General features: G+C 42.0%; 1 protein-coding gene across 1 annotated transcript; it reads right to left on the bottom strand.

Annotated features, from left to right (window-relative positions):
- Positions 1-4,269: 4,269 nt before the first annotated feature.
- Positions 4,270-22,951, bottom strand: rab11fip4a (RAB11 family interacting protein 4 (class II) a; the record flags this gene model as incomplete). The annotated part of the gene is made up of 15 exons (XM_079233070.1): positions 4,270-4,386; positions 4,489-4,632; positions 5,565-5,711; positions 6,105-6,242; positions 6,906-6,987; positions 8,062-8,202; positions 8,409-8,512; positions 9,054-9,162; positions 9,350-9,385; positions 10,004-10,138; positions 10,938-11,099; positions 11,689-11,837; positions 16,875-16,960; positions 17,218-17,305; positions 22,799-22,951. 15 exons carry the CDS (start codon positions 22,949-22,951, stop codon positions 4,270-4,272), a joined length of 1,791 nt encoding a protein of 596 aa, XP_079089196.1.
- Between the last annotated feature and the right edge of the window lie 304 nt (positions 22,952-23,255).

Below are 23,255 nucleotides of genomic sequence, written 5' to 3'. Positions count from 1 at the left end.
TCAAAGTCCTCCGCGGGGCGTCTTCCGCTCCCGTTTCCTGTGGGACAGCCCGGCCGTGTTTACTTTGCGCTGTTCGCTAACAATATTGCGGGCCCTCATAACACGCACGCAAATAAGCCCGTCTGCTGTTCACAGATGTCGGCGCGAACCTTTTTCGAGGTGCATTTTTTTTTTTTTTTTTAAACACGGTGCTCCCGGAAAGAAAACAGACAGCCTATGTATTGCAGCCCGGGCTCCGCTGTTAGCTAGCCAGTCAGTGTTGTCTGATGTTAGCATTAGCTCGGTGATGCTCGGCTACAATAACATGCTATTCCTCCCCCAACTGACTCTTTCGGCGTCCCTTCACAGCACAGCAGTGGCATAGTGCGAGGCACACACGTCCACTTTCACCAACACATTTATGGCGGTTGTGAAAACGTACATGGAGCAGAAGCTAATAATTAGCAGCCACTTAGCTCGGCAGCTAAGAGTCAAACTAGGCCGTGAGCCACTCAGCATGACGACTGATGCGTTAGCAAATAGCTAACGAAGCGGCTCTGTGGCACAGCTAGCAGCTCCCCATCACCCGCGAGCCGCTACACGGGATCCCACGCGCTCGGTAATCAACCCCCCGAGCAAACGAGACACGTCGTAGCGCTTCGTTGGTCAAACATTGCTCCGCTAGCCATTTGATAAAGGGGTCGCTAGCTAACGGTGGTGGCAGCTGGCTTTCTTACTCCGGAGTCGTTGGGATCCTTTTTCCAGAACAATTGAGAGCAGTGGCCGAAAGACTCTGTCGATGTCACATAATTCACTCCGTTTCTGTCCTGAAAGTCTCCATGTGTGCTGCCGGTATTAGTCCTGGCATACATCGTCGGTTTTCGGATTATTCGACTTTTTCTGGCTGAAAAGAAATAGGGCCGCTTTGTCGGGATCTTCTTCCGAAAAGAAAAATATTTCTTCTGTGAAATGAGCGTTTTGGCGGCGGAGATAGCGACGCGCACGGGGCATTACCGCCACCTGCCGGCCTGGAGTGTAACAACACCCATTTCATTTAACGCTCCTTTATGCATCTGCTTCACGTCAAGTCAGAGAAATATCGCACTTTTACCTTCACTCGACATCTTTTATCCTACCAATGACTTGCTCATACAAAACGTGATGAGCTCATGAAATAGTTTGCATTCAAACCACCCATCATACATATACAACATGATGTATATATACACATGTATAAAGAAGTACACCCTTTCTCATTTTCAATACAATAATACAGTATTTTTACGTTGATAATTTGGTCAAGCATAATCTTTTCATTGTCAAGTAAGTTTGCTTATTTTTGCAACATTTTCTGAATGAATAAGGTCTCATTTAGACTAATTTATTTTTGATCCATAAATCATTTATTTCTACAAGGCCTAAAAGCTGTTGAGCAAGTGTAGTGTAGCTATTTAGAGAATATTCCTTCCAGAAGTAGTTCATTTATGTCTCTTGCTTTGTTCACCTACAGACAGTGACTTTTCTTCATTGATTAAATTCTAAATGATGCTCATTTGCACTCCGTCTTTCTCTCTACCTTTTCCTCTCATTGTGTCCCAGCAGTTCCCTTCCACATGGAAAGGTACTGTATTATTATTGATACTTCCAAAGTCATTATTGTTAATTGTAATAAGACAAAAAGGTAGAAGTTGCTTTACTCATGAAGACTGTTAACTTTATAAACAAGTTTAGAAAGGCTTTGCAACTGTCAGGCTCATTTCCCCATAACTAGACGGATCACCTTTACCCGCCGATGAGGACAGTACTCGTCAAAATACCACGAGTCTGACTATGGAACACAAACGTGCGCTTGCTGAATCTCGGTCTTTGTCTACATACACAAATCAAATATATAAATGCTTTCATGTCAAAAAATATTTTTTACTGAATTATCTTGATTGTCTTCAACCTTCTTTGCCATAAAATCTACAGCAGTCTAACTTGCAAAATTATGATACGTCAGGGCACGTGACATACATGCATATGAATGTATGCTTTATTTTGTATAGTTGTTTTTACTTGTAGATATTCTCTTTTATGTGAGTTTTTTTTTTAAGCGCAAAGTGTTTCTGCCTCACCTGCACATGTATTTTATCTCCATGTACTTTTCCTTTGTCTCATCCTTTATAAAAACGTGTAAATAAAACTAGACAGGTGTACCTAATAAAGTGGTCAACAGTTAAAGAAACAGCAGAGCTCCGAGACAACAAACAACCAGGGCCGACTTCGTCATGCCAAAGCCAATGGATTTTATTTACTCATCTACTTTCTACAACATGGTCACTCAGGATTCCATGTGCGAAACACAAGAAAAATAAGTCAAAGTGAACACACGTGACAGGCTGATCTTTTTTTTTTTTTTCCTCCCATCATGTTCAATATCATTCATGTTAAATACTTTGGCCGTGACACTTTTAAGTGGGCTATATATTATCGACTTCATATTATAATCTAAAACACATATTCTTCTTATTTTGTGTCAAAACTCTCTAAGAGACTCTTAATAAGCGAAATGACTTGCACATAAATAGTAACTAGATTCTGTACAACATTTACAATGTATGAAATCGCAAATACTGTGTTTTAAAGTAAACATGTCAATAGAAAAAAAATATATCACTCACAATCGCAACAATGGAACACTTAATAACTATTTTTATACCTCGTATGCAAACGCACAAAAAACAGTGAAAGAACAAGCAAATCAAGTACAAAACAAAATCCCGAAGTGAACAATTTGTGCAATGGAGCAAAACTAAACATAGCGCTCACCACAGGAGCTCATTACTGCGTTAGGCGAGCTCATCCGGTCCCACTGTGGGCGTAAGAAGCAAGTGTGAAATGATATTCAAGTTATACATTTATGTGACATTATTTTGTGTGAGAATCATTTACAGCATAGGTAGAATAAAGTGGTTTTCCTAATTCACAAAGGGACTGAAGGCAGCACAGAAATCAACTGAGATTCCCCAAAATGAAAAGCTTTTTTTCTTCTTCTATAGAACACTGCAAAGTACACAGTATTAGTACAGTATTTCTAATAAACAACCCTACTGAATACATCAGTGATTATAGTGCTTGTAATCGGCAGACAGTATGTTTTCTCACCAGAACGCATCGTGTGTATCCACGATGACCATTCATAGATGCATTTGTTGCATTTTGAGATCGTTTTCTGCATGACGCCCTTCAACCGTTTGTCCATGAAAACGGTGTTCAGATTTGGCACATAATGTTGGCTCTTAGCACCTTAAAAATACCTTTATTGTGATTGGTCTTCGAGAACAGAGCTGAGTCGTCCCTCAAAAGGCTCAATGACAGTTACTGACAACTAAAAAAGTATTTAAAGAAGTATACAGCGTACATGAATCATGTGGACATTCAGTTTTGTTGAGACAGCCAAATAAAGGGTTCAAAGTTGTTCCACTTAAAGGGTCCATGTCAGTGTTTATGCACGTTTTGGCCATTTACTATAATACACACATAAATACTAATTATTTTTGAAATTTTAAATTGCTAATAGTTTTATGCCCTGCACTCCTTAAGTCCAGCATCGGTTTCATTGGGTGCAGCCCAGTTATAGTCAGTAACTGTTACTACCGGCTCTACAACAAACAGTGAACACCAACATGTTCGTGTGTAACCAAATATTTTAAAGTCTTCACATTTCATTAGTTTCAAATATATATCTATAAAACATTGGCGGACAGACTTTACATGGCACAGCAGTTCTACAGTGATCGACAGACTGCATCATAAATAAGCGTTTGGTTCTAGTGGATATGTAGACCGCCTGCTTTGGCGGTGGAGATATATATTTCTGTGCGGTCAGTCATAAGTAGTGAGAACATTTAGGACATTCAGAATTTGGGCTCCAGTTTAAAGTTATAATCCATTAGACCTTTGATACTATTCATGGTCAGCACTTTTTCAGAAATTGCTATTTAATACACAGCATGTAATCCGGCGTTACTGCTAATGCTAGATGTCCCACTGCTGCTGGATCGCTTTTGCGGGTCCACGCTAACCCCGATGGCTCATCAAATACGCGTCCACAAAACAAGACATGGGAGTACGCAGCATGTACTCGTGCTTCCATTATTCACCGACTTCTTTATCCAAATCTACGCGACTTTGTTTGGCTAAAATCATAAAGGATTATAACTTTAAGGTACGAGCTAATATTTCAGCTAACGGTCCCCACAACTACAGAAACACAAGCGCGCGTGTGTGTGTGTGTGTGTGTGGCGTTTAACTCTTGATCTCCAGGATGGAGGGGTTGTGGTCGAGAATGGCCAGAATGATTTTGTCCATGTACTGCCTCAGACGCAGGTTGATCTCCTCCTGCTCCTTCAAAGCGTCGACCAGCTGAGAAAAAGAGAGAGAGAGAGAGAGAGAGCGGTGCGTTAGAAGAGTGGTCGTAACAGACATCAGTATTACATGACGCCCGTGCAGCAGCGGCACGCCGACCTCGTCCCGGGACGCGTTGTCGATCTCGGCTGCCAGGCACTGGGCCTTGGTGTGGCAGGCAAACAGGTTCTTGGCCTCGTACAAACTCAGACTGAGAATCTGAGCGTTCAGGTCGTCGTTCTGATCCCGCAGCTTGTAGTTCTCCTGCAGGAAGCGAATAAATATATTAAAAAAAAAAAAAAAAATGCTTTAATGGCCAAAAAGCTTCTGAACATTTGAATTAACCTGTGTTCACCCTCTGTGTGAAACACGCCGTTTAAGCGCCTGTCTCTTTAAGACACTCTCCTGAGGGACGTACAGTAAGTACTAGATAATGTTTCCATCTCAAATGACCCAATCTACTACAGACCTTTGGTGAGATGCGTTATTGAATACCCACATGTATAATGCAAATGCACGACAAACAAATAGAGATTACAAAAGAATCCAGTTAATTATTTATTGTGACATAATTGCTCACTGAGTGGGTCTCTGTCTCTGTGGGTGTGTGAGTACTACTTTGAAGAAATACTTATTTACTTTCTTGGAGAGTCAGATGAAAGGATTGATGTACCGTAAACATGGAGCTGCAGCCGGTTAGCTTAGCATAAAGACCGGCTCCCTCTAAAGGTACCTGGTTAACTCGTCGTATCTCCTTTGTTTGAGGAGCAGGATGAAAAATAACCCTCAGATACAGCAACCAGCCCAGATTAAACCACAGGAGAGTTCAAACTAACCTCTGAGGACATGAGATCATGTCGACCCAGACAACACAGGTTTACACACGCATCAATATTAAACCACGTCAAAGCTAATTACAGAGCAACACTCCTTCTACATAATGGTAACACTGGTTTTAAAACATATCTTTGGTATTTCTGCACTAAAAGTAATTCAGTGGCCATCATTTGCATCCATACTGATCAATAATGTCCCTGCCAATATTTTTGTTCGGGCTCAGACAGACGTGCACTCTTTGTGTTGTCGAAACCTAAAACACTTGGGGATGAATGACGACAGTGGAAAGTCCCATGAGGATAGAAGAACAAGGTTGAGTGTGAGTGTGTGTGTGTATGTGTATGTGTGTGTGTGTAAACCTGTTTCAGTCTCTTGACTTCGTGCTCCATTTCGATCTCTCTGGTCCTGACGTTGAAGTCAGACAGCCCCTTGCCCTGTCCTGGATGCTCCAGCTCCAGCTTGAACAGCTGCAGATACTCCAGCTCCCGGCGGAGGTCATCGATCAACTGCAGACAAAAGATGCGTACGGTTCAAAGGAACTCCTTAAATCCTGCAGTGTGGAACATTTGCTTCCCTCCTGTGAGAGCAATGACCATCCTGGAGAGGCCTTAGCGACGGAGCAGCAGCTGCTAGGAGTATGGCGGGAAATCCTAAGAAGCGTTTGAGAAAAGTTTCTGCAGTGAACGCTTCAAATAAAAAATAAACTCTACGCTAAAACGGATTAAAGAAAGAAAAAAGTGCTTGGGAAGACTTGAGAACTCCCCCAGAGAGCTCACCAGCAGTGTGTGTGTGGAGAAGTCTCCTCTATTGCAGAGCCGATTGATTTATATGTAAAAGTCCCAGCCTCCAGCTTTAACGTTCCCCGTGTGAACCCCCCTCTCTAATCTAGAGCGCCTCACCTCCTGCATGGCCTCCTTTTCCTTCTGAAACTCATGGCGGTTTTGCCAGAGCTTGTCCATGATCTTCCGGTAGAGGTCCATCTCATCTTTCAGCCTCAGACCGGTGTCCTCCAGCTTGTCCGTCATCCTCTGCTTCTCCTGCGGAGGAAAAAGGAAATCACTGTTGATACATGAAGGCAAATGTACCACTTCCTCTACTCTCTCTTTAGCTCCCCAGCTATTTTTCTCAAATTCTGAATGGTTTGGATACCCATACGAAATACAGATTATCTCCTCAACCACTAGGGCCATTTGAATAATTCCAAAAAGGTATAATATACAGAAAACACTTGTGAGACTAGTTAAGAGGTTTATATAGCAGTACATGTGTTACTGGTGTATTGGTTGATGATAGAACACAGGAAAGAAAAAAAAAGTCCTTTTTTTAAATTATGCATATCATCGCTTCCCCCCCTTTTCTATTATAGAATAGCACTATGTGTCAACAGTATCTCTGAAAAGTTTGACTTTGATTAAGTGAAGTTAAATATTTTTCGAGTCTCACTTCACAGCTTTCACTACTCAAAGAAACCTCTGGGATCTGGGAACACAGCGACATTGCTACATGTCTGTCTGTAACTAATCTCGAGGTTTAGTTTCAGACCCTCCTGATTGTCCAATTTAGCAAGCTGCCGCATTCCCGGGTCTCCCAGCGTTCTACAATTTGGTATTACAACTCAACGCAGTGATCATAAATGGTGGATAAAACAAATAAAAAGACCCAAGTTTGAATAAATCCTCCTTTTAGTAAATCAAACTCACCTGGTCCAGTTTCTCCGTCTGCGACTTGAGTCGGCACACGTTTAACTTCATCTCTCCATTCTCTTCTTCTAACAGCTGTACCCTGTGTACACACACACACACACACACACACACACACACACACACTCTCTCTTCAGAACACCAACAGTACTTCACATGTTAGACGCAGGACGTTGCTTCAACCTTGTGTTGACTTTCACAGCATCTGTATGGAGCTGCAGACCGAATGGTCCGAGTCCTAACAGAGCTGCAACTTTACCAGGGGAACTACTGACACCATCAACTCCGCAAACCATTTAGCTGGCATTTCTTAAGTTTTGAGAAGGAAATAAAAATGGTTGTGTAAACTGCCACGACCACCAGCCGCAGAAGGAATGGAATTTGCTGCTTGGCTCGGCCCAAGTAAAAATAATCGTTTTTTCTTAACCTTCCTCTTGTGTTAGGGTCGGCCCGACCCGTTTTAGGTTTTTAAATGCATAAAAGAACCACATACATTTTTTATTGCATCAAGACTTTTTGACTTTGTCAGGAACCTCTATTTCAACAATAAAAATGGGTTGTTTAACCCAGTTTAAAAATAAGATTTGCTTGACTGTTATGACTTGTTCTGCTTTTCATTTTGTGTTTTTATTAAAGTTCTATTGCTAAAAAAAAGGCTTTTTCTTGAAGTAAATATATATGGGTTGAAATTGACCCGTAACACCATAAATGTTACTATAGTTAATAATATTAAAATGAAAAAATAAATAAAACAAATTTACTTAAGCGGTGTGTTCTAATACCCCTCAGTAATAGTCAGGTAACACAACAACCTTTTATTTATTTATATGATTCTCTTGAGGTTCATTTTACCATTTCTTTAATTGAAATCGAGGTATCCTGACAGAACTGTTAACACAAGAGATGCTAACAGAAAGCTAACACAAGAGATGCTAACAGAAAGCTAACACAAGAGGAAGGAACACAGATAAGTAAGAAGTACACAATCTCTGAGGGCTACAAACAGCACCGTGTGCTTCGTGACTTCCTTCTGTGGCAGCAGTGTGCAGAGCAGCTACCCTCAAAGGTCAGCATTACTGCACGAGGAGCCAGAACCCAAAGGTCAGCGCCAGCACCTCTAAGGCTCTACGCTGTGGAGTATTGTTGTGGACTTTACCGGTTGCAGAGCAGGTCGATCTCCACGTTCCTGTCCCTGTCCATCTTGCTGAAAGCCTCCCGGTGCCTCTTGGTCTCCTCCTCCAGACTCTGATCCGCCCTCGCCTCTGCGTCCTTCACCTGCTCCTCCAGCTCGTGCACCCTGGGGTGCAGACATGAGCGGTGTGAGAGAGACAGAAACAACTTTGCATGGTGGATTAAAAATGACTCTTTCTAAAGTTGAGAAAACAATGACTCTTTTCTTCGGGTGGTTATGCACCAAAACACAAACGTCCTTATTAATATTAAAATCCATTTCTGCTGCCTGCTACACACTGGCCCTTTAATAAATAAAGGCTTGGGTGATACCTGTGCACAAGTTGTGTGTTCTCGTGCTTGAGTTTAGATTTGAGGTCACCGTTGGCCAGACTGTCGCTCTCCAGCTCCGTCACCTTCTTCTCCAGATAACTGACCTGAGGAAGACAACCAGACTTTGAGCTGGATGGCTCCTTTTAGAACAGCAACACTGAAATTATAACAACATTCATATGCTGCGTATCTTTTTAGTTTTTGCACATCTATTCATTGCGTTTACAGGACTCCATTCATCACCCGGCTAAATACTGAACCCATCTTTGGATTCTATGCAGATTCACTTACGCACAGTGTAATAAAGATCAGGCTAATATTATCAGTATTACAATTAGTATTTCCACATTTCTTAGAAACAAAAGTTTGCCTGAATAGCGACCTCTTCCTAAAATAGTCTCCTGGTGTTGTCAGTTCAAATCTGCAGTGCGCCAGAAGGTGTCGTCAGTTATGGCTTTCAGTGCTTTCGCCCCAGCAGACTCTTTTTAGAGTTGACTCAAGGATGTAGGATTGTTTCAGACTCGTGTGAACCTGAAACAAACGGACCCTAATGGTTCTGCTCATCCTTTTAACTGCTGTTCACCCACAATGCACAATAACTGATCACATTTCTATGCACACGTCCCTTTTATTTAATTTTTTTACTTTCTCTGTGATGTCGAGGTCGCAGGAGTCGATGCTGTCCGTGAACAGATCCTCTGTGCTGCTGCCCTGGCTGGACCCAAACACACTGTGGTTGGCCTGGAACAGCTGACTGCAGGGAGGAGAGGACCCGTTAGAAACCAACGGAGGACATTGTTACCATTCTGCATGGTGATCATCACATAGAGACTGCGCCATTAGGGGACTCCATTCATCACCCGGCTAAATACTGAACCCATCTTTGGATTCTATGCAAATTCACTGGAGTATTTATGTTGAGGAGGTGACTGGTCACTCACCGTCCAAATGCTGTGCTGGTAATCTTTCTGTTCGGGCTGAAACACAAGAGAGACGGAGTCACACAAACTCCTCGCTGCTACAATAATTATCGTGGCTGCCAACGCTCACGCGTGGACCCGTTTCACGCGGAGAGAAACTCATCGATAACTAAGAACTCGGGTTGCCCTGGATACCTTCATGTAAACATTTGAATGTGTAGAAAACAGCTGAAACTCACGGGGAGATAATGGGACATCAGGATAAACAATATGATCCGTATGATCGGTCTAAACCTGCAACACGCTAAGCTGCTGCTGAAAACTGGAAAAGAAAACCAACCTTCAAAACAGACAAATATCATCTTTCTTTCACCACTGCGGTGTTTGTTAAAAATGTTATTAATGATGCTTTATGGTTCTTCATCAACAGTCTGATGCTGGTGGGACAAAATTAAACCAGCAGATCTGCTGTGCGTGATTGTGGTTTACCAGCGTCGTCATCATCCCTCCAGTTAAGAGACTGCAGACGCCTTCAGGCTGTATTACTATTACAATTGGTGAAAAAACTCCTTAACAGGACATGTTTCTCTTTCTGGCTGGATTACATCTCACAGACACAAAAACATAGCCACCCAATCAGGGTTGGGTTGCCTTCGGGTGCGGTGTGCGCTTTACCTGTTGGCCTTGAGGTTTCGAAGTCGAGCCTCCAGGTCGTTGAGCAGATTCACTTTCTTGCAGCACTGAGAACAGTAGATGTCCAGCAGGTCGCTGTTGTACAGCTGCCGCATCTTCTGAGGAGTCTGTCCAGCACTGCACAGAAAGAACACATCGATGGATGGAACGCATTGCTAGTAACAGGATGTGTGTGAGAACCATGGGAAATACAGCAGCTAGGCGGGGCTATAATGATTGAGGTTTTTGTGATACCAGGGAAGACATTACGAGATTATTTTTTATCATGTTGAATTCCGAGAATTAAGTCAACATTTTAGAATTAAATCCAAATGCTGAGAATAAAGACGAATTAGAGAATAAACGGCAAACTTGAGTCAGCACATATACTGACTTTAATTTCACAACAATACAAAATACATATTGGAGGGAATTATGACCCGTTTAACTTCCTAACACAAGCTCTAAGCATCTTATAATACATTATTAAAGCTACTTATGTCAACAACACAATCCTTTATTTCCTCTTCATTTGAGTGTTTTTGTAAATAACCACTATAGATGACAAAGTAAAAATAATATTTAATGGCAAGTTCTGGGACGGTGGTGAAAAAAAAAGGTTTCTGTTCATTATAGTTCTTATCCAGGAAATCAGAATCGACAGGTCAGACTTTTAAAAACTTTGAATCAGCCAAGGAAGGAACGAGATCTGTGTATCTCTAAATAATATCCAAATTGAGACAGAGTCTGACTTATTGTTAATTTTCCAGTGTGAAAATACTACATATCCAAACTTAAATCTGAATAGAGAATATGAAACATATTTGACAAAGAAGAACGTGATTCTAAGAAACCAAAAAGTGACACTTCCCGTTACACGTCTTGTACAAATGCGCTTCACAATACGAGCGGACGTGCTTCCAGCTCAACCACCGACCTGGAGGGGAGGGAGGATCCCAGGTCTGAGAAGCCATTCGTCCGGCTGTCCTCTTCAGGGCAAGGGCTGCTGGGAGTGAAATCCACGTCCTCGCCCTCGCCGTAGTCCTCAAACTGCTCTTCCCCGGAGACGACGGACGCAGACGCTGAGCCCATCAGGTGGCTAGGGTTAATAAATTAAAAAAGAACAATAAACTACCAGACAACCTCTTCTGAAGGAGAGAAGACGACATACAGATGCATCATAGAGCTCCTGACAATAAGGGCCCATTTCATAGACTGTATATGATTAATCCTTCAGCGTCCATGAAATTCTCAATGGGAAAATGTTAGGGGGTCTCTAAAAGCAAGACAATTATTTGTCACTTACAATCATGATTCAAACTGCAAAACATTTATTCAGAAATGTGAATAGTAAGTGCTCGAGAATGTTTCTTTCTTTAATATTAGGTACTTGTTATCACGCTGATGTATGTTCATGGGCTAATCTTTTTGATTGGTTTGGTTTTAAGCAGATATTTGAGGTGTGATGACATGATCGGCTCCCGATTGGTTCAGGAGGGTGTGGTCGATACCGGGGCTCCACCATGCGATCTTTACTGCGCAGACTCTGGCTGCAAATTACATCAAAAGCGCAAGATGGCAGCTCCCGTATCCGGGACTTCTGTCCCCAGTGCCCCCCCCTTCCTGGACGGACACGTCCGCCCACACATGTGGTCTGCGGCCTGCTCCCTCGTGTCGCTGGCACTGACCCGCCTCGCCGCCTCGGATCCAAAGAGTCGCAGCCGTTCTCGGCGCTGCTGTCCATGGCGCAGTCCCCGTCGGCGCCGCAGCCCTCGCTGTATTCTGGGTAGGAGCGCGTGCACATGATGATGGGGGGGCCCAGCTTTGCCTCACCGTTCTACACAAAAAAAAAAAAAAAAAAAAGATGAAACATTAGCATTGTCAACTAATGTGCACACGCTGCCTTGGTGAGAAGAGTGACTGCTCGTTTGTGTTCAGGGTATTGCGTCATCCAGTACTAGGACAACACATTTTGAACTTTAAAGGTAACCTCTGTCCTTTTTTGCAATCACAGGGCAACTAACTGGCAGTCAAACCCAAGACATCTCAGGGTACTCTGGTGCTGGTACTGGATAATGAAGACAAGAAGCTCGTCACAATTCTCAGTTTGTACATCCTCTCCTCTCCGTCAACTGTGACGCGAGCGGACAAGAGACGAAATGAGACACATTTGCCTCGGAGCCGTCGCTTTAAAGCAGAGTCAAGTGGTACAGCTGCATCAGCTTTTGTTGCTGTATTTTATGAGATCTGTCAGATGAGCATCTATGACAACGTATATATTAACTTAAATGTCATTAAATTCACAGCATAACGAGTGTACGAATTTGTGCGTTTTGGCCAAAAAAAGAGAAGTGTTTTGTGACCTTTCACCACCAAAACATGTCACTTCCAAGTCCAACTAAACGTTTATCCCAAATTTGAAGAAATTCACTCAAGATCCTGCAATGTCACAAGAATGGTACAAACATGTGGTTGAGGCGACCTTGACCTTTGACCTCCAAAAGCCTATCGGTACATCCTTGAGTCCGGGTGGACATTAGGTGTTCCTGTGATTATCACATTCATGAGAACGTGCTCGTTTGATCATTTAATTCCTCGTAGCTTTTTATGATAAAAATCGTTTATCCGTCTATGATCAGAATCAGCTTTAATGACCAGGTAAGTTTACACATACATGGAATTTGACTCCGATTTCACTTAGCTCTTTGTACACACACACACACACACACACACACACACACACACACACACACACACACACACACACACACACACACACACACACACACACAATACAGTAAACAAAATCAATATAAAAAAGACAACAGTAGTAAACACAGATAGTGCAGATGGAGTGGTCTGATTAATTGTTCAGAGTGACGGCCAGTGGAAAGAAGCTGTTCCTGTGATAAATCCAGTTATAGAGCTGCAATAATAATAATCTATGGCATTATCAATATTAAAAGGTCTTGCATCTTATCTAGATTTTCCCTCAGGTGAGTCAACAGTTCAGCCGTCTTCAGTTCAAACGCTCAGCTACCTTTTACACTCAATTACAGGACGTCAAACACAGGACCCTCTGACCTTAAACCTCGTTAAAGCAGCGGCTCGTATTCAACCCTCGGTGCGATAGAGAGACGGTTTAAACCACAGATGATCGAATGCGTCTGGAAATAGAAGACGCTGTTTGACCTGGAGAAACGGAGCGGGACGTCGCGTGCCTCAGGTCTGTGCGTCATCAATTATTAAAGTGCCTGTCTGGCTTCACCCAACTGAGGTGCCAGAGCAGATACACACCCCGCCACACACACACACACACACACACCCCGTCACACACATTATCAATTGCGATTACAAAACAGGTGCTTTCCTCCCGTTTTTAATTAAGACTTTGGCTTGTGTTTTCTTTATTTGTGTGTGTGGGCACACACATGCACACACACACACACGCAGTCCAGCAGACACGGTCTTTGAGACCGCCGACTAGCTTTCATTCATCAATTATACACATGTTTTTGTCTGCGATGAAGAGGAGTGTGTGTAGATTACGATCTAAAGCACAGAGTAAATGAGGAATTAAAAAATAGTTAATCCAGGGAAATGTGCTCTAATGTTGACCTTCCCTTGAAACATGTCTGTAAATTATATATAATGTAGATTAAATTTAGATTAAAATCCCAGTAAAACATACATTAATTAATCAAATTGCCGTGTTTTGTGTTCACTTCCTGTTTACCAATCAGCAGACTGTAGGACAAACAAGTAGACGTTGCGCTGCTTCGTGACGCGTGTGTGTGTGTACGTTCACACATTTTCTTGCCGATTTCTTCGGTGCTATATCTGGATTCACTTCTTGACTGTGGAATTCAAACACCACAACAGATGAGAACCATCAAGGTGGCAGACGTCCCGACTGAACCGAGAGGTGAGTGAGGAAGAAGCCAATCAAGCAGAGTCTGCTCCACCTGAGAAGAGCCTCAATCAGCCACACTAAGTGAAAACACCTGTGTGGGTCCACCATGAGGGACAGGAACTCTAGCAGGAGTAGGGTTATTCAAGGTAATTCAAATCACTGACATTTTACCTACAGGACTAGAACATTATAACAAAGAACAGCAGTGAAGAAGACCATTAAACTATTAAACTAGTGGACCACACACAGACAGCACATGATCAAGCATCACTTGAGCTTGATTTAAAATCCCCCGGTTTCTGTGTGTAAACATACAAAATGCTCTATTCAATTATAAAGCAATATTCTCTCTGAGGTGTTTGTGTGTGTGTGTGCATTCAAATAAACATACGGTATCCGTCATGGTGGAGGTGGGACCAAAATTCCCCGTATTCCTGAAGCTGGAAGGCTCACACACGCACGTTTCACTGCAGCTCACTCGTTCACGTTTGAAAACACAGCGCTGCTTTAGCTGGGACAAAGCCACACCTCCATCTCTCTCTCTCTCTCTCTCCTCCCTCTCTCGCTCTATTGTTGCTAAGCAACTGTTCAGCTGGGCCGACACACAAGCACACAGCAACTTGTGATATATGGCATATTTATTGACATTTTAATCAATTACGGAATTTTATGGAATTTCTGCCAGCAAAAGAAAAACATTTGATGTAATCTTAGGAATGATAAAAAAAAAATTAAAACCCAATTTTATAGAATTGCTTTTAAGTGATGTCGTCCTTTTATGTCCTTTTATGATCTATTATGCAATTATTTTGTTCCCCTGTTTTTGTTTGTATATTTTATTTATTTGTTTGTTTGTTTCTATTCCATTTGCTCTTTTGTATTCATTGCCTTTATGGTCCTTTTTGTTTACCAATATTTAAGTTATTTATGACTATGCTTTGCTTCTCTGTAGAGCACTTTGTAAACTTTGTTTTTAAATGCTTAATAAATAAAGTTATTATCAGAATCAGAAACCGTTTATTTACCAGCTATGTTTATACCAACGAGAAGGTGCATAACATTAGACATTAGTTGAGATCAACAATCAACGACAACAACAGTGCAATAGATATTAACTTAAGTAGAAAATAAAGTGCTCAGACAAACAGATTATTATTATATATATTATATTATTATTATTATTATTATATTGAATGGCAACATTTAAATAGGAAGCTTACTATTCTAGCAAGTGAAACCTGTGACTTCAATCATTTTGACTTACTATCTCATGATACTCACTTTTACTCAGAAAAATAATATAAAGAGTAAGGGATGATACAAAATAAAAATACTCAGCTGGACTACCGTACTTTGCCTGCTGCAAAAATGGCCGATGCCCAAATAATGTTTTTTAATGGCCAATCTCCACTGAAAGCGTTTGAGAAGCGTTTTTGACGTCCGTCACGTCTCACAGAACAAGAAGCGCTTCCATTTTATTTATTACACTTTTGTTGTGTTTCGTGAAGCGAGATCTACATAGACGGCCGTTTAAATCTCCCGCTGTGTTTTGAACGTATGAACCGCATCCACATTGATTGTTCAAGTCTGTCTGTGAGCTCACCTGTTCACCTCTCTCTCTACGCTGGGCGGGGAAATACAATAAATTCATCAACATGAACACCGTTTGATCTCCTCCCTTGGAGCCTACATGAAAACATATTTGGGTTCAGTAAATGTCAGAATGACAGAACGATTATGCGCCGCTCACATCTACGAGTCAACATTATGACATCATGACTTTTTACATCCAACTAAACACAATGATGAGAAACGATGTGCAGATTCTGATGTTTTGACGTTTCACTTCAATTGCAGTGTGGCTTAGTCCTTTCATGCAGCTTCCACTGGAAATCTATCAAGGCCTGTAAAGAGCTGTGTAGTTTTACATTATGCTTTATTCCTAACTGGCCGAATACCAACGATTGGTCAGTGGCCCAATACTCTTTTACATAACATTTCATTTAGCTGACGCTTTTATCCAAAGCGACTTACAACAAGTGCATTCAACCATGAGTACAAACTCAGAACAACAAGAATCAAGAAAGTACAATTTCTTCAACAAAGTTAAACTACAGAGTGCTATCAGTAAGTGCCTTTTAAGTGCTACTCTCGTGCTACTTTCTTATTCAAGGTGTAGTCGAAAAATATGTTTTAAAATATTTTTAGTTTGCAGCAGAAGATGTAGAGACTTTCTGCTGTCCTGATGTCAATGGGGAACAATACCTCAAACTATGACACTCTAGGTTCTCCTCTAGCGTCGGTTTCTGCTCATTACATGGAAACAGCCGCTTTTCAAAATGAACTTCCAACGTGGGTTTACTTATCTAACAACACTGCTTGGTTGAAATAAGTTTGGTTTTCCTTAACTATCATTAAAAGTATCAAAAGTAAAATAAGTCAATATTGACTTGGTTTTATCCGATGTGTCTTTCTCCCTCTTTCTACTACGTCAGTGGATTCTATTGATGTGTGTGTGTTTACAGTGGAGTTAGTTGAATGCCTCGCGCTCCAAACAGGCGCTAAAGGGACCTCTGTGCGTTGGTATCAGACGCACCGAGGGGCAATGACCAAGCGGCGGGAGTGAATGAGTTGGGAGTGAGAAAGGGTTGCAGTTTCCTGCTCACTCAGACAGAGAGACGTTGGGTGGAGCTAAAGCTTTGAATGGCTGATGGAGCACAAACACAAACACGATGAACACAAACAAACTAGAGGTAACAGAGGAGGTAAGAGGGACAGGTGGAGAATCTGACTATCTAGTCACACACCTCCAACTATGAAGGAGAATCATGCCTAGCCCCACCTTTCTGTGTGTTCGTGCTGACAATGCACCACAGCGTCATGAAAGCGAACTATGACTATGTTCTTGAGAATATATCCATGTTCAAGTTACTTTCAACGTTAAAGGGCGTCAGACTGTACCTGGTATATGTAACCATTGTCGGTCACAGACTGGTTGGAGGGAACACTGCGAGGACCCACAGCCATCTTCAGGAACTCCTCACAACCTGCAGGAGGAAAGCAGGGCGGAAAAAAAGAAGAGAAAAGGAGAGAAACAAACTCAAATACAGTACATTACACCTCAGGAAGGTTATCGCCTGTTTAAGGAATAGTTCAACATTTGGGGGAAAACGCTAATTAACTTTTTTTGACGTACATATGAAGCAATGGCAGTTAGCTTAGCTTCAGACTGGAAACAGCTAAACCGCTAACTCTCTGCTGAACCTCTTTGGCGCATCGTTTACATCTCCGATGTATTTCTCACCTTTAATGGCGAACACTCCGTGGCAAAAGTCTTTGAAGTTGATCTTCCCATGAGCGTTAGGATCCAGGTACATGGTTAACTTCTTCACCTGCAAGAGACAGAAGCCCGTCAGGAGATCTTCACAACACGATACTGCACCCTCTATTATTCAGCCCACCTTACCTTATATTAAATAGACCTGTAACTCTAAAATGTGTTGTGATTATTTAGCCATGCGAGTGACGTGGCTCTGTGGACGTCAATGTCTGTTGGTTGGTTTGAATCTCTCTGGCTTTCATTCCTGACACATATATCCACTTAGAGAACGACAACACTATGAATATGTCCAGGAAAGTCTGTCTAAGTGTCCAATGTTAAATTGTTTAACACAATTCAGAGCGTCTGTGTGACCCAGTATTTCCTGCAGGCTTACTGACATTGCAGTTGTTGTTTTTATAAAATGATCTTTACCTAAAATGCTGCAGGAATGAGTCCTAAAACCAGGAAATTAGTCAGAATATCAGGTCTCTCGTCTCAAATTTTGAGTTTTTTTAATGGGTTTTTGGTTAGATGCCTGAAATAAGGTAAAGATGTTTTAACGTCTTCCTCTACAATGTAAAATACGTTAGTAAATACACCTCTTTTGAAGCGTTGACAGGTCTTATAAAAGGTGGTTGCCAGCAGGAAGCTAAATGAGACGACACTAGTTGTTTTACTTCTGCCAACAGCGTTCTCGATTCAAAAATCCTAAAAGTGTTGTTCGTTCGTGAAGATGATGAGCAAAAACCTGTGAATATCATGAGCGCTTGTTTTTGCCGCAGAGCTTATTTTCTGCCAATTTAAAGTTCATCACAGTGAAAATATAATCGATATACACTTTGGCTTTAGGAATTGAAGCCGCTATATTGCCCTCCACTGACAAAAGCACTAATTCTACCATGCAATTTTACCATGCAGCACTCATTTTACCATGCGGCACTAATTGTATGCAGAGCACTTAGTATGCATGCAGCATTCATTCAGCTCGTCCTAACTTTCACATTATAGATCGCCCTCTTGATTAGCTTACTTTGGTTACCAGTTCAGCTGATTGTGCGTTTCCATTTGAAAACCCCAGAAAAGAACACACATGGAGTCAACCTTTACATGCAGTGCCAGGTGCTATTTAGTTTGAGTTGTGTCAGAAAGTAAGATGAATTTGCCGACATGTTTCCCAACGCACTCAGCACTGCTGACAACGCCATCCAGGCTCCCCTCAAGCTCATTTCTGCCACTTCATCAACCGCTCTTCACAAGATGACGTGGCATTTCCTTTGGTTTGAACAATGCTTGTCACACATCAGAAGATTATGACTCTGACTCTGACAGTCATGCTCAGAGCAGATGGAGGAGAATACCGTCGGACAAGGGCTTTGGTGTTGAAAAGAGCTTCGGTGGGAGAGGGTTGGATGAATATATCAAAGTATATACTGTGGATCAACCTGTGCTAAAGAGACATCTACATGTTATCTCTCTCTACTCACACACACACACACACACACACACACACACACACACACACACACACACACAAACACACACACAGTCACACATCCCACAGCTCAGTGTCACATCATCACACAGGCTTAACACTGCTACATCAAACACTTCCAGAGCATTTCATGTGGGGCAAGCAGGAACCCGTGTCAACGAATCCCTTAATATCAAACATATGAAACTCTATTTGTTCAGTTTATGTCTCTAATGTCGTATAATACAAAATGTACATGTTGTGTGGAGCGTCGATGTGCATCTGTGGCCACAGGAACGTTGGACTGGATGTGGACAGACTCTCTTCATCTCAAACAAACACAGTTTTCAGCCAATAGCTTTAGAGGCGCAGTCCACTTGAAAATATGCTTCTGGATGTGTCATTGTTTTCCAGAAGACACAAATGTAAATACGGCACCGGCGCAGAGTTTCAATACTTATTTACCGACCAATCCGCTCATAAGACTCCTCGGGAAGTTCTCGTCGCCATGGTGACAAAGAACACAGGGATGAGAGGAGCTGCGGGAGGGAGGGAGGAAGACGGAGCAGCAGATCCCTCTGAGTTATTTTTAGTAGAAGTGTGTTCGGGGTGCTCAGCTCAGCCGCCATGACAGCTTAAAGGAAAATCTACTCTCGCATTTAGACATCCTTTATCTGTGATTCTCAGTGCGTCCAGAACTGAACTCGCCTCCTGTCCCTCTGATTCACGTTTCTTCACCGGGTTTAATCTATTTCTCTTCCAAGCTCGGGTTTTGCACAGTAATCTGAATATCCTAGTGTGACTAAACACAGTTACTCCAACACAATATGGCAATGTAGTTGAGGAACCGGGTGGTAGTCTTCTCGGAAGCGAATTTCCATGAACTACAAAGATGGTGCTCCAGTTTATACTTCACGTTATTGTTCATGTTTCCCAGGGCCAGCTCTTACATGCAGCCACTGGTTTGATTGTTTTTCCAGAAGGGTATGAATGAAAAACAGTCTGGAGACAATGTTGGCATTCAGACACATCCATCTATCCATAAATCAACAAATATAATTTTGAATTATAGAAAAAGAAAATAAAAAGTTATAATTGTTAAAAAAAAATAATAACAATAAATAACCACAAAGAAATAATCTAATACAACATGAAACTGCCTAATAGTCTTATTATTGCCATTTTATGACAATTGCTCATATACTGTAAGCCTAAATAAGTATATTTATTATTTTGAACAAAGGTGAAATGTTATTTCACAAGTTTCAAAAAGTGCCCCAATTTTTTTTTAATGCCTCTGGATTTCAGTCAGTGGGGGCAAAAATTGCCCCCTAAAAAATATGCAAATGTCCAACCCTCCTCCATATGTCTCTACATTCCATTAGAAAAATACTTTCACTGCGTCAACAATCCATGGGCTGACCAAGAAACTGAGCAGAGAAACTGGAAGCGACTCTCTTTAGCCATCTGTCCAAACGCAGCAGCCAGACCAGACTTTTCCACAAAGCCAAATACATACAGTATTTGGCTCCACATCTTATAATATGATAAAATGGTAGAGTAGCAAGCAGAATCATGAAATAAGCAATCAGATGACGAATCAGGAGTTAGTGTAGGCCAGTGCCTCCCCATAGCCTCAGGTTCATGCCACACACAGAGAGCCCTGGCACGACTGGCAGTGCGCTCTCCATGGTGCTGAACCTGAGAGCCTGGCACTGCCTCCTGCACCCCGGGACTGTCAGCCCCAAAAGGGCACATCAGATCCAACATTTAGATATCTGGAGTCCCTGGGGGCCTGAATCCTTTTAGGTATTTAAAATACTTTCAACTCTGTGTCATTTCCCCTCGGTCTCTCTGACTGGAGCTGCAAATGAATATAGTAAAGGTTTTATTAGGAAAATAGACAAAATAGTACAACAACAAAAATCGGTTTTAGGACTAGCAATGCTTTTTTTATGCCTAATGCCTCCCCGACCTATGTATGTTATACATATGGAGTGAATACTATTCCTCCTCATTCTTTGTTGTGTTTTGATTCTAGAAAGATGAAGAGAGTTGGAGAACAATTAGATACAAAATAGGATGCTGACTCTACAGGATGATTTGTTTCCCTGATGTACAGAGTTTTAGATATTCTATTATCACATGTCTTGAAGATTAGAGTACATATTTGCTGTAAATCAAAAAACAAATCTCCCTTGGGGAGGACAACCCTGGTTTTGGCTGAGCCCCGAATGTTTACAACGTCTGGCTCCGCCCCTGAACCTTACTGCACCTGCTCACAACATAAGCGATCAACTTATCAACCGTGTGTTTCACAATAATAATCTAAAGAGACATTGCCCGCTTGGTTCAGTACGATGGCATCTGCAATGTTCAATCCAAGTTGAGCAAAACACCATGGAAACCCAGCGAGGTAGTTTGGCGTGGGCTGCTGCACCAGCATGAGTACAGAAAGCCTGAAAGCCCACACGCAGGGCTGATGGATCAAAGGGCATCACAAAATGATGACCCAGGTAGGGAACCAAGACAAAAACTAAATCCTGCTGAATCCCATAACATGCTGTTTATTCTTTGGTGCAATACTGAGCAGACGGTGAATTGTCCCTCTCCAGGCCTCTGAAATGATGAGCCAATCAGAGAGGAATAAAATCCCTCGTTAACCACAGTATTCATAACTTCTAAACCTGCAGCACCGGCTCTCAGGGAGACATTGCTTCATAGTAAGTGGTCACAAGCAAAATAACGTTGGGAAGTACTGCCCAAACCTACAGATGACGAGAACTCATTTCTTTTGAAATCACCAGACAAAAGGTCGCTCACATTCAATCGGGCTGGATCAAGCTGACCACAGACTATAAATAAAAGAATCCTGTATATAAAAAGTATATATCAGTTTAAGGAGCTGACTGTCTGCTTCACTTCCCACCAACTTCATCTCAATATCAATATTAATCATGAGAGAGATCAGTCAATACACTGCTTATTGGTGATAAACCTAGATATGAATGTTTGTTTCCAGTTTATTGAGGGAATTAATCAAATAATACAGAGATCTTATAAAAAAATCTAATATCGCTGTTAAGCAGAATTTCTTATTATTATTGATTTGCAGGATTGCCCACTATGGCCCGAGAGTATAAAAATGATACATAGCACCACATAAACGGTATTATCATTGCGTGGTTGTTAGCACCAAAGAGAAGCTCCTAACATGAAGAGCCAATGACAAAAATGGTTTCCCCGCTGGTGCTTTTAGTCACTGTGATGTTTTCTGAAGCACACGCTGGAGTGGAGATGTGCTGGATCACAGTCTGATGTCACAAGTCACAAGACACATGAGGCCAATAACGGATAGAGCACTTGGTGTGTTAGCGTACATTTAACACTGCAATGTAACAGTGTGGTAGGCGGTTATAATACCTCTGCCTTAATTGTTTTATATTCATATTTCAGTGACATTTGTCCCAAGTAAGAAAATAAACATGTTTTGCCCTCTCACCTTGTCTCTCTACTGTTAATAAGCAGAAACCGTTATTTATAATAATACAGTTCTAGCTAATATTATTATTATAATTATTATATATAAGACCAAAAGCACTTGGTGTGCGTACATTTAACACTGCAAGGCAACAGTGTGGTAGGCGGTTATAACACCGGTGCCTAAATTGTTTTATATTCATATTTCAGTGATATTTGGGCAAAATATAATAACATAAATATGTCACCTTGTCTCTACTGTTAATAAGCAGAAACCGTTATTTATAATAATACAGTTCTAGCTAATATTATTATAATAATAATATAATAACAATAATGTCTGCAGCCGTTTAAATAAGCGTGTGACCCATGAGACAGACAAACATAATTAAATGGTTATTGATCTGTCATGTAACAGGACAGCGAACCTAATAAGCTAGCTAGCGGCTAGCTAAACAGTCCGTGTGAAGCTACCGCCTCGAGCACACCTGTGACGTGTGAAACGGAGATGCAGGTGGCCCGTTTTCGCCAGGTTAACAATTAACCGTTTCAAAATGTCGGTTGAGTGACCGCAGACATGTCTGTCCGTTCCCACCCAACAGCCCCTCTCACCTCGTCTCCTTGACCGAACTGAAGACCGAGGTCCAGCAAGTGCTCCACCCGGATGAAGCCGTCAGCATCCTCGTCGCACACATCGAAAACCTCCTTGAGCCTCCTCAGAAACTGCAAGAGTTGGTCTTGGTCGGGGACGACGTGTCCTTCCATTGTTAGAGCTGGCTTCGATGGCGGAAGGTGGATGGTTTTTGTATTGTATTTCTTTCCTGTTAAAGAATCGCTTTGGCGGTCGCCATGATCGTTCCCGCCGTGCTCCGCTGCCGCCGCCGCCGCTGTGACACAAGCAGCAGCGCCAGTTGGAGATGCGCGTGAAGTTACGGAAAAGGACGATGATTTACGAGCAGGGTACGAGGCGTTTCGTCACAAGCCAACCGCTGATAAATAATCCAGATTCCAGGTGCATTACCAAGCGCCTAAAAGCAACGAGTAAGAACTGTGTGGAAGTCCATTTCTT

The sequence above is a fragment of the Taurulus bubalis genome (genome assembly GCF_910589615.1).
Source record: "Taurulus bubalis genome assembly, chromosome: 17".
NCBI lineage: Eukaryota > Metazoa > Chordata > Actinopteri > Perciformes > Cottidae > Taurulus > Taurulus bubalis.
The sequence above is the reverse complement of the archived record's forward strand: the minus strand, read 5'-3'. Positions and strand labels throughout refer to the sequence as shown.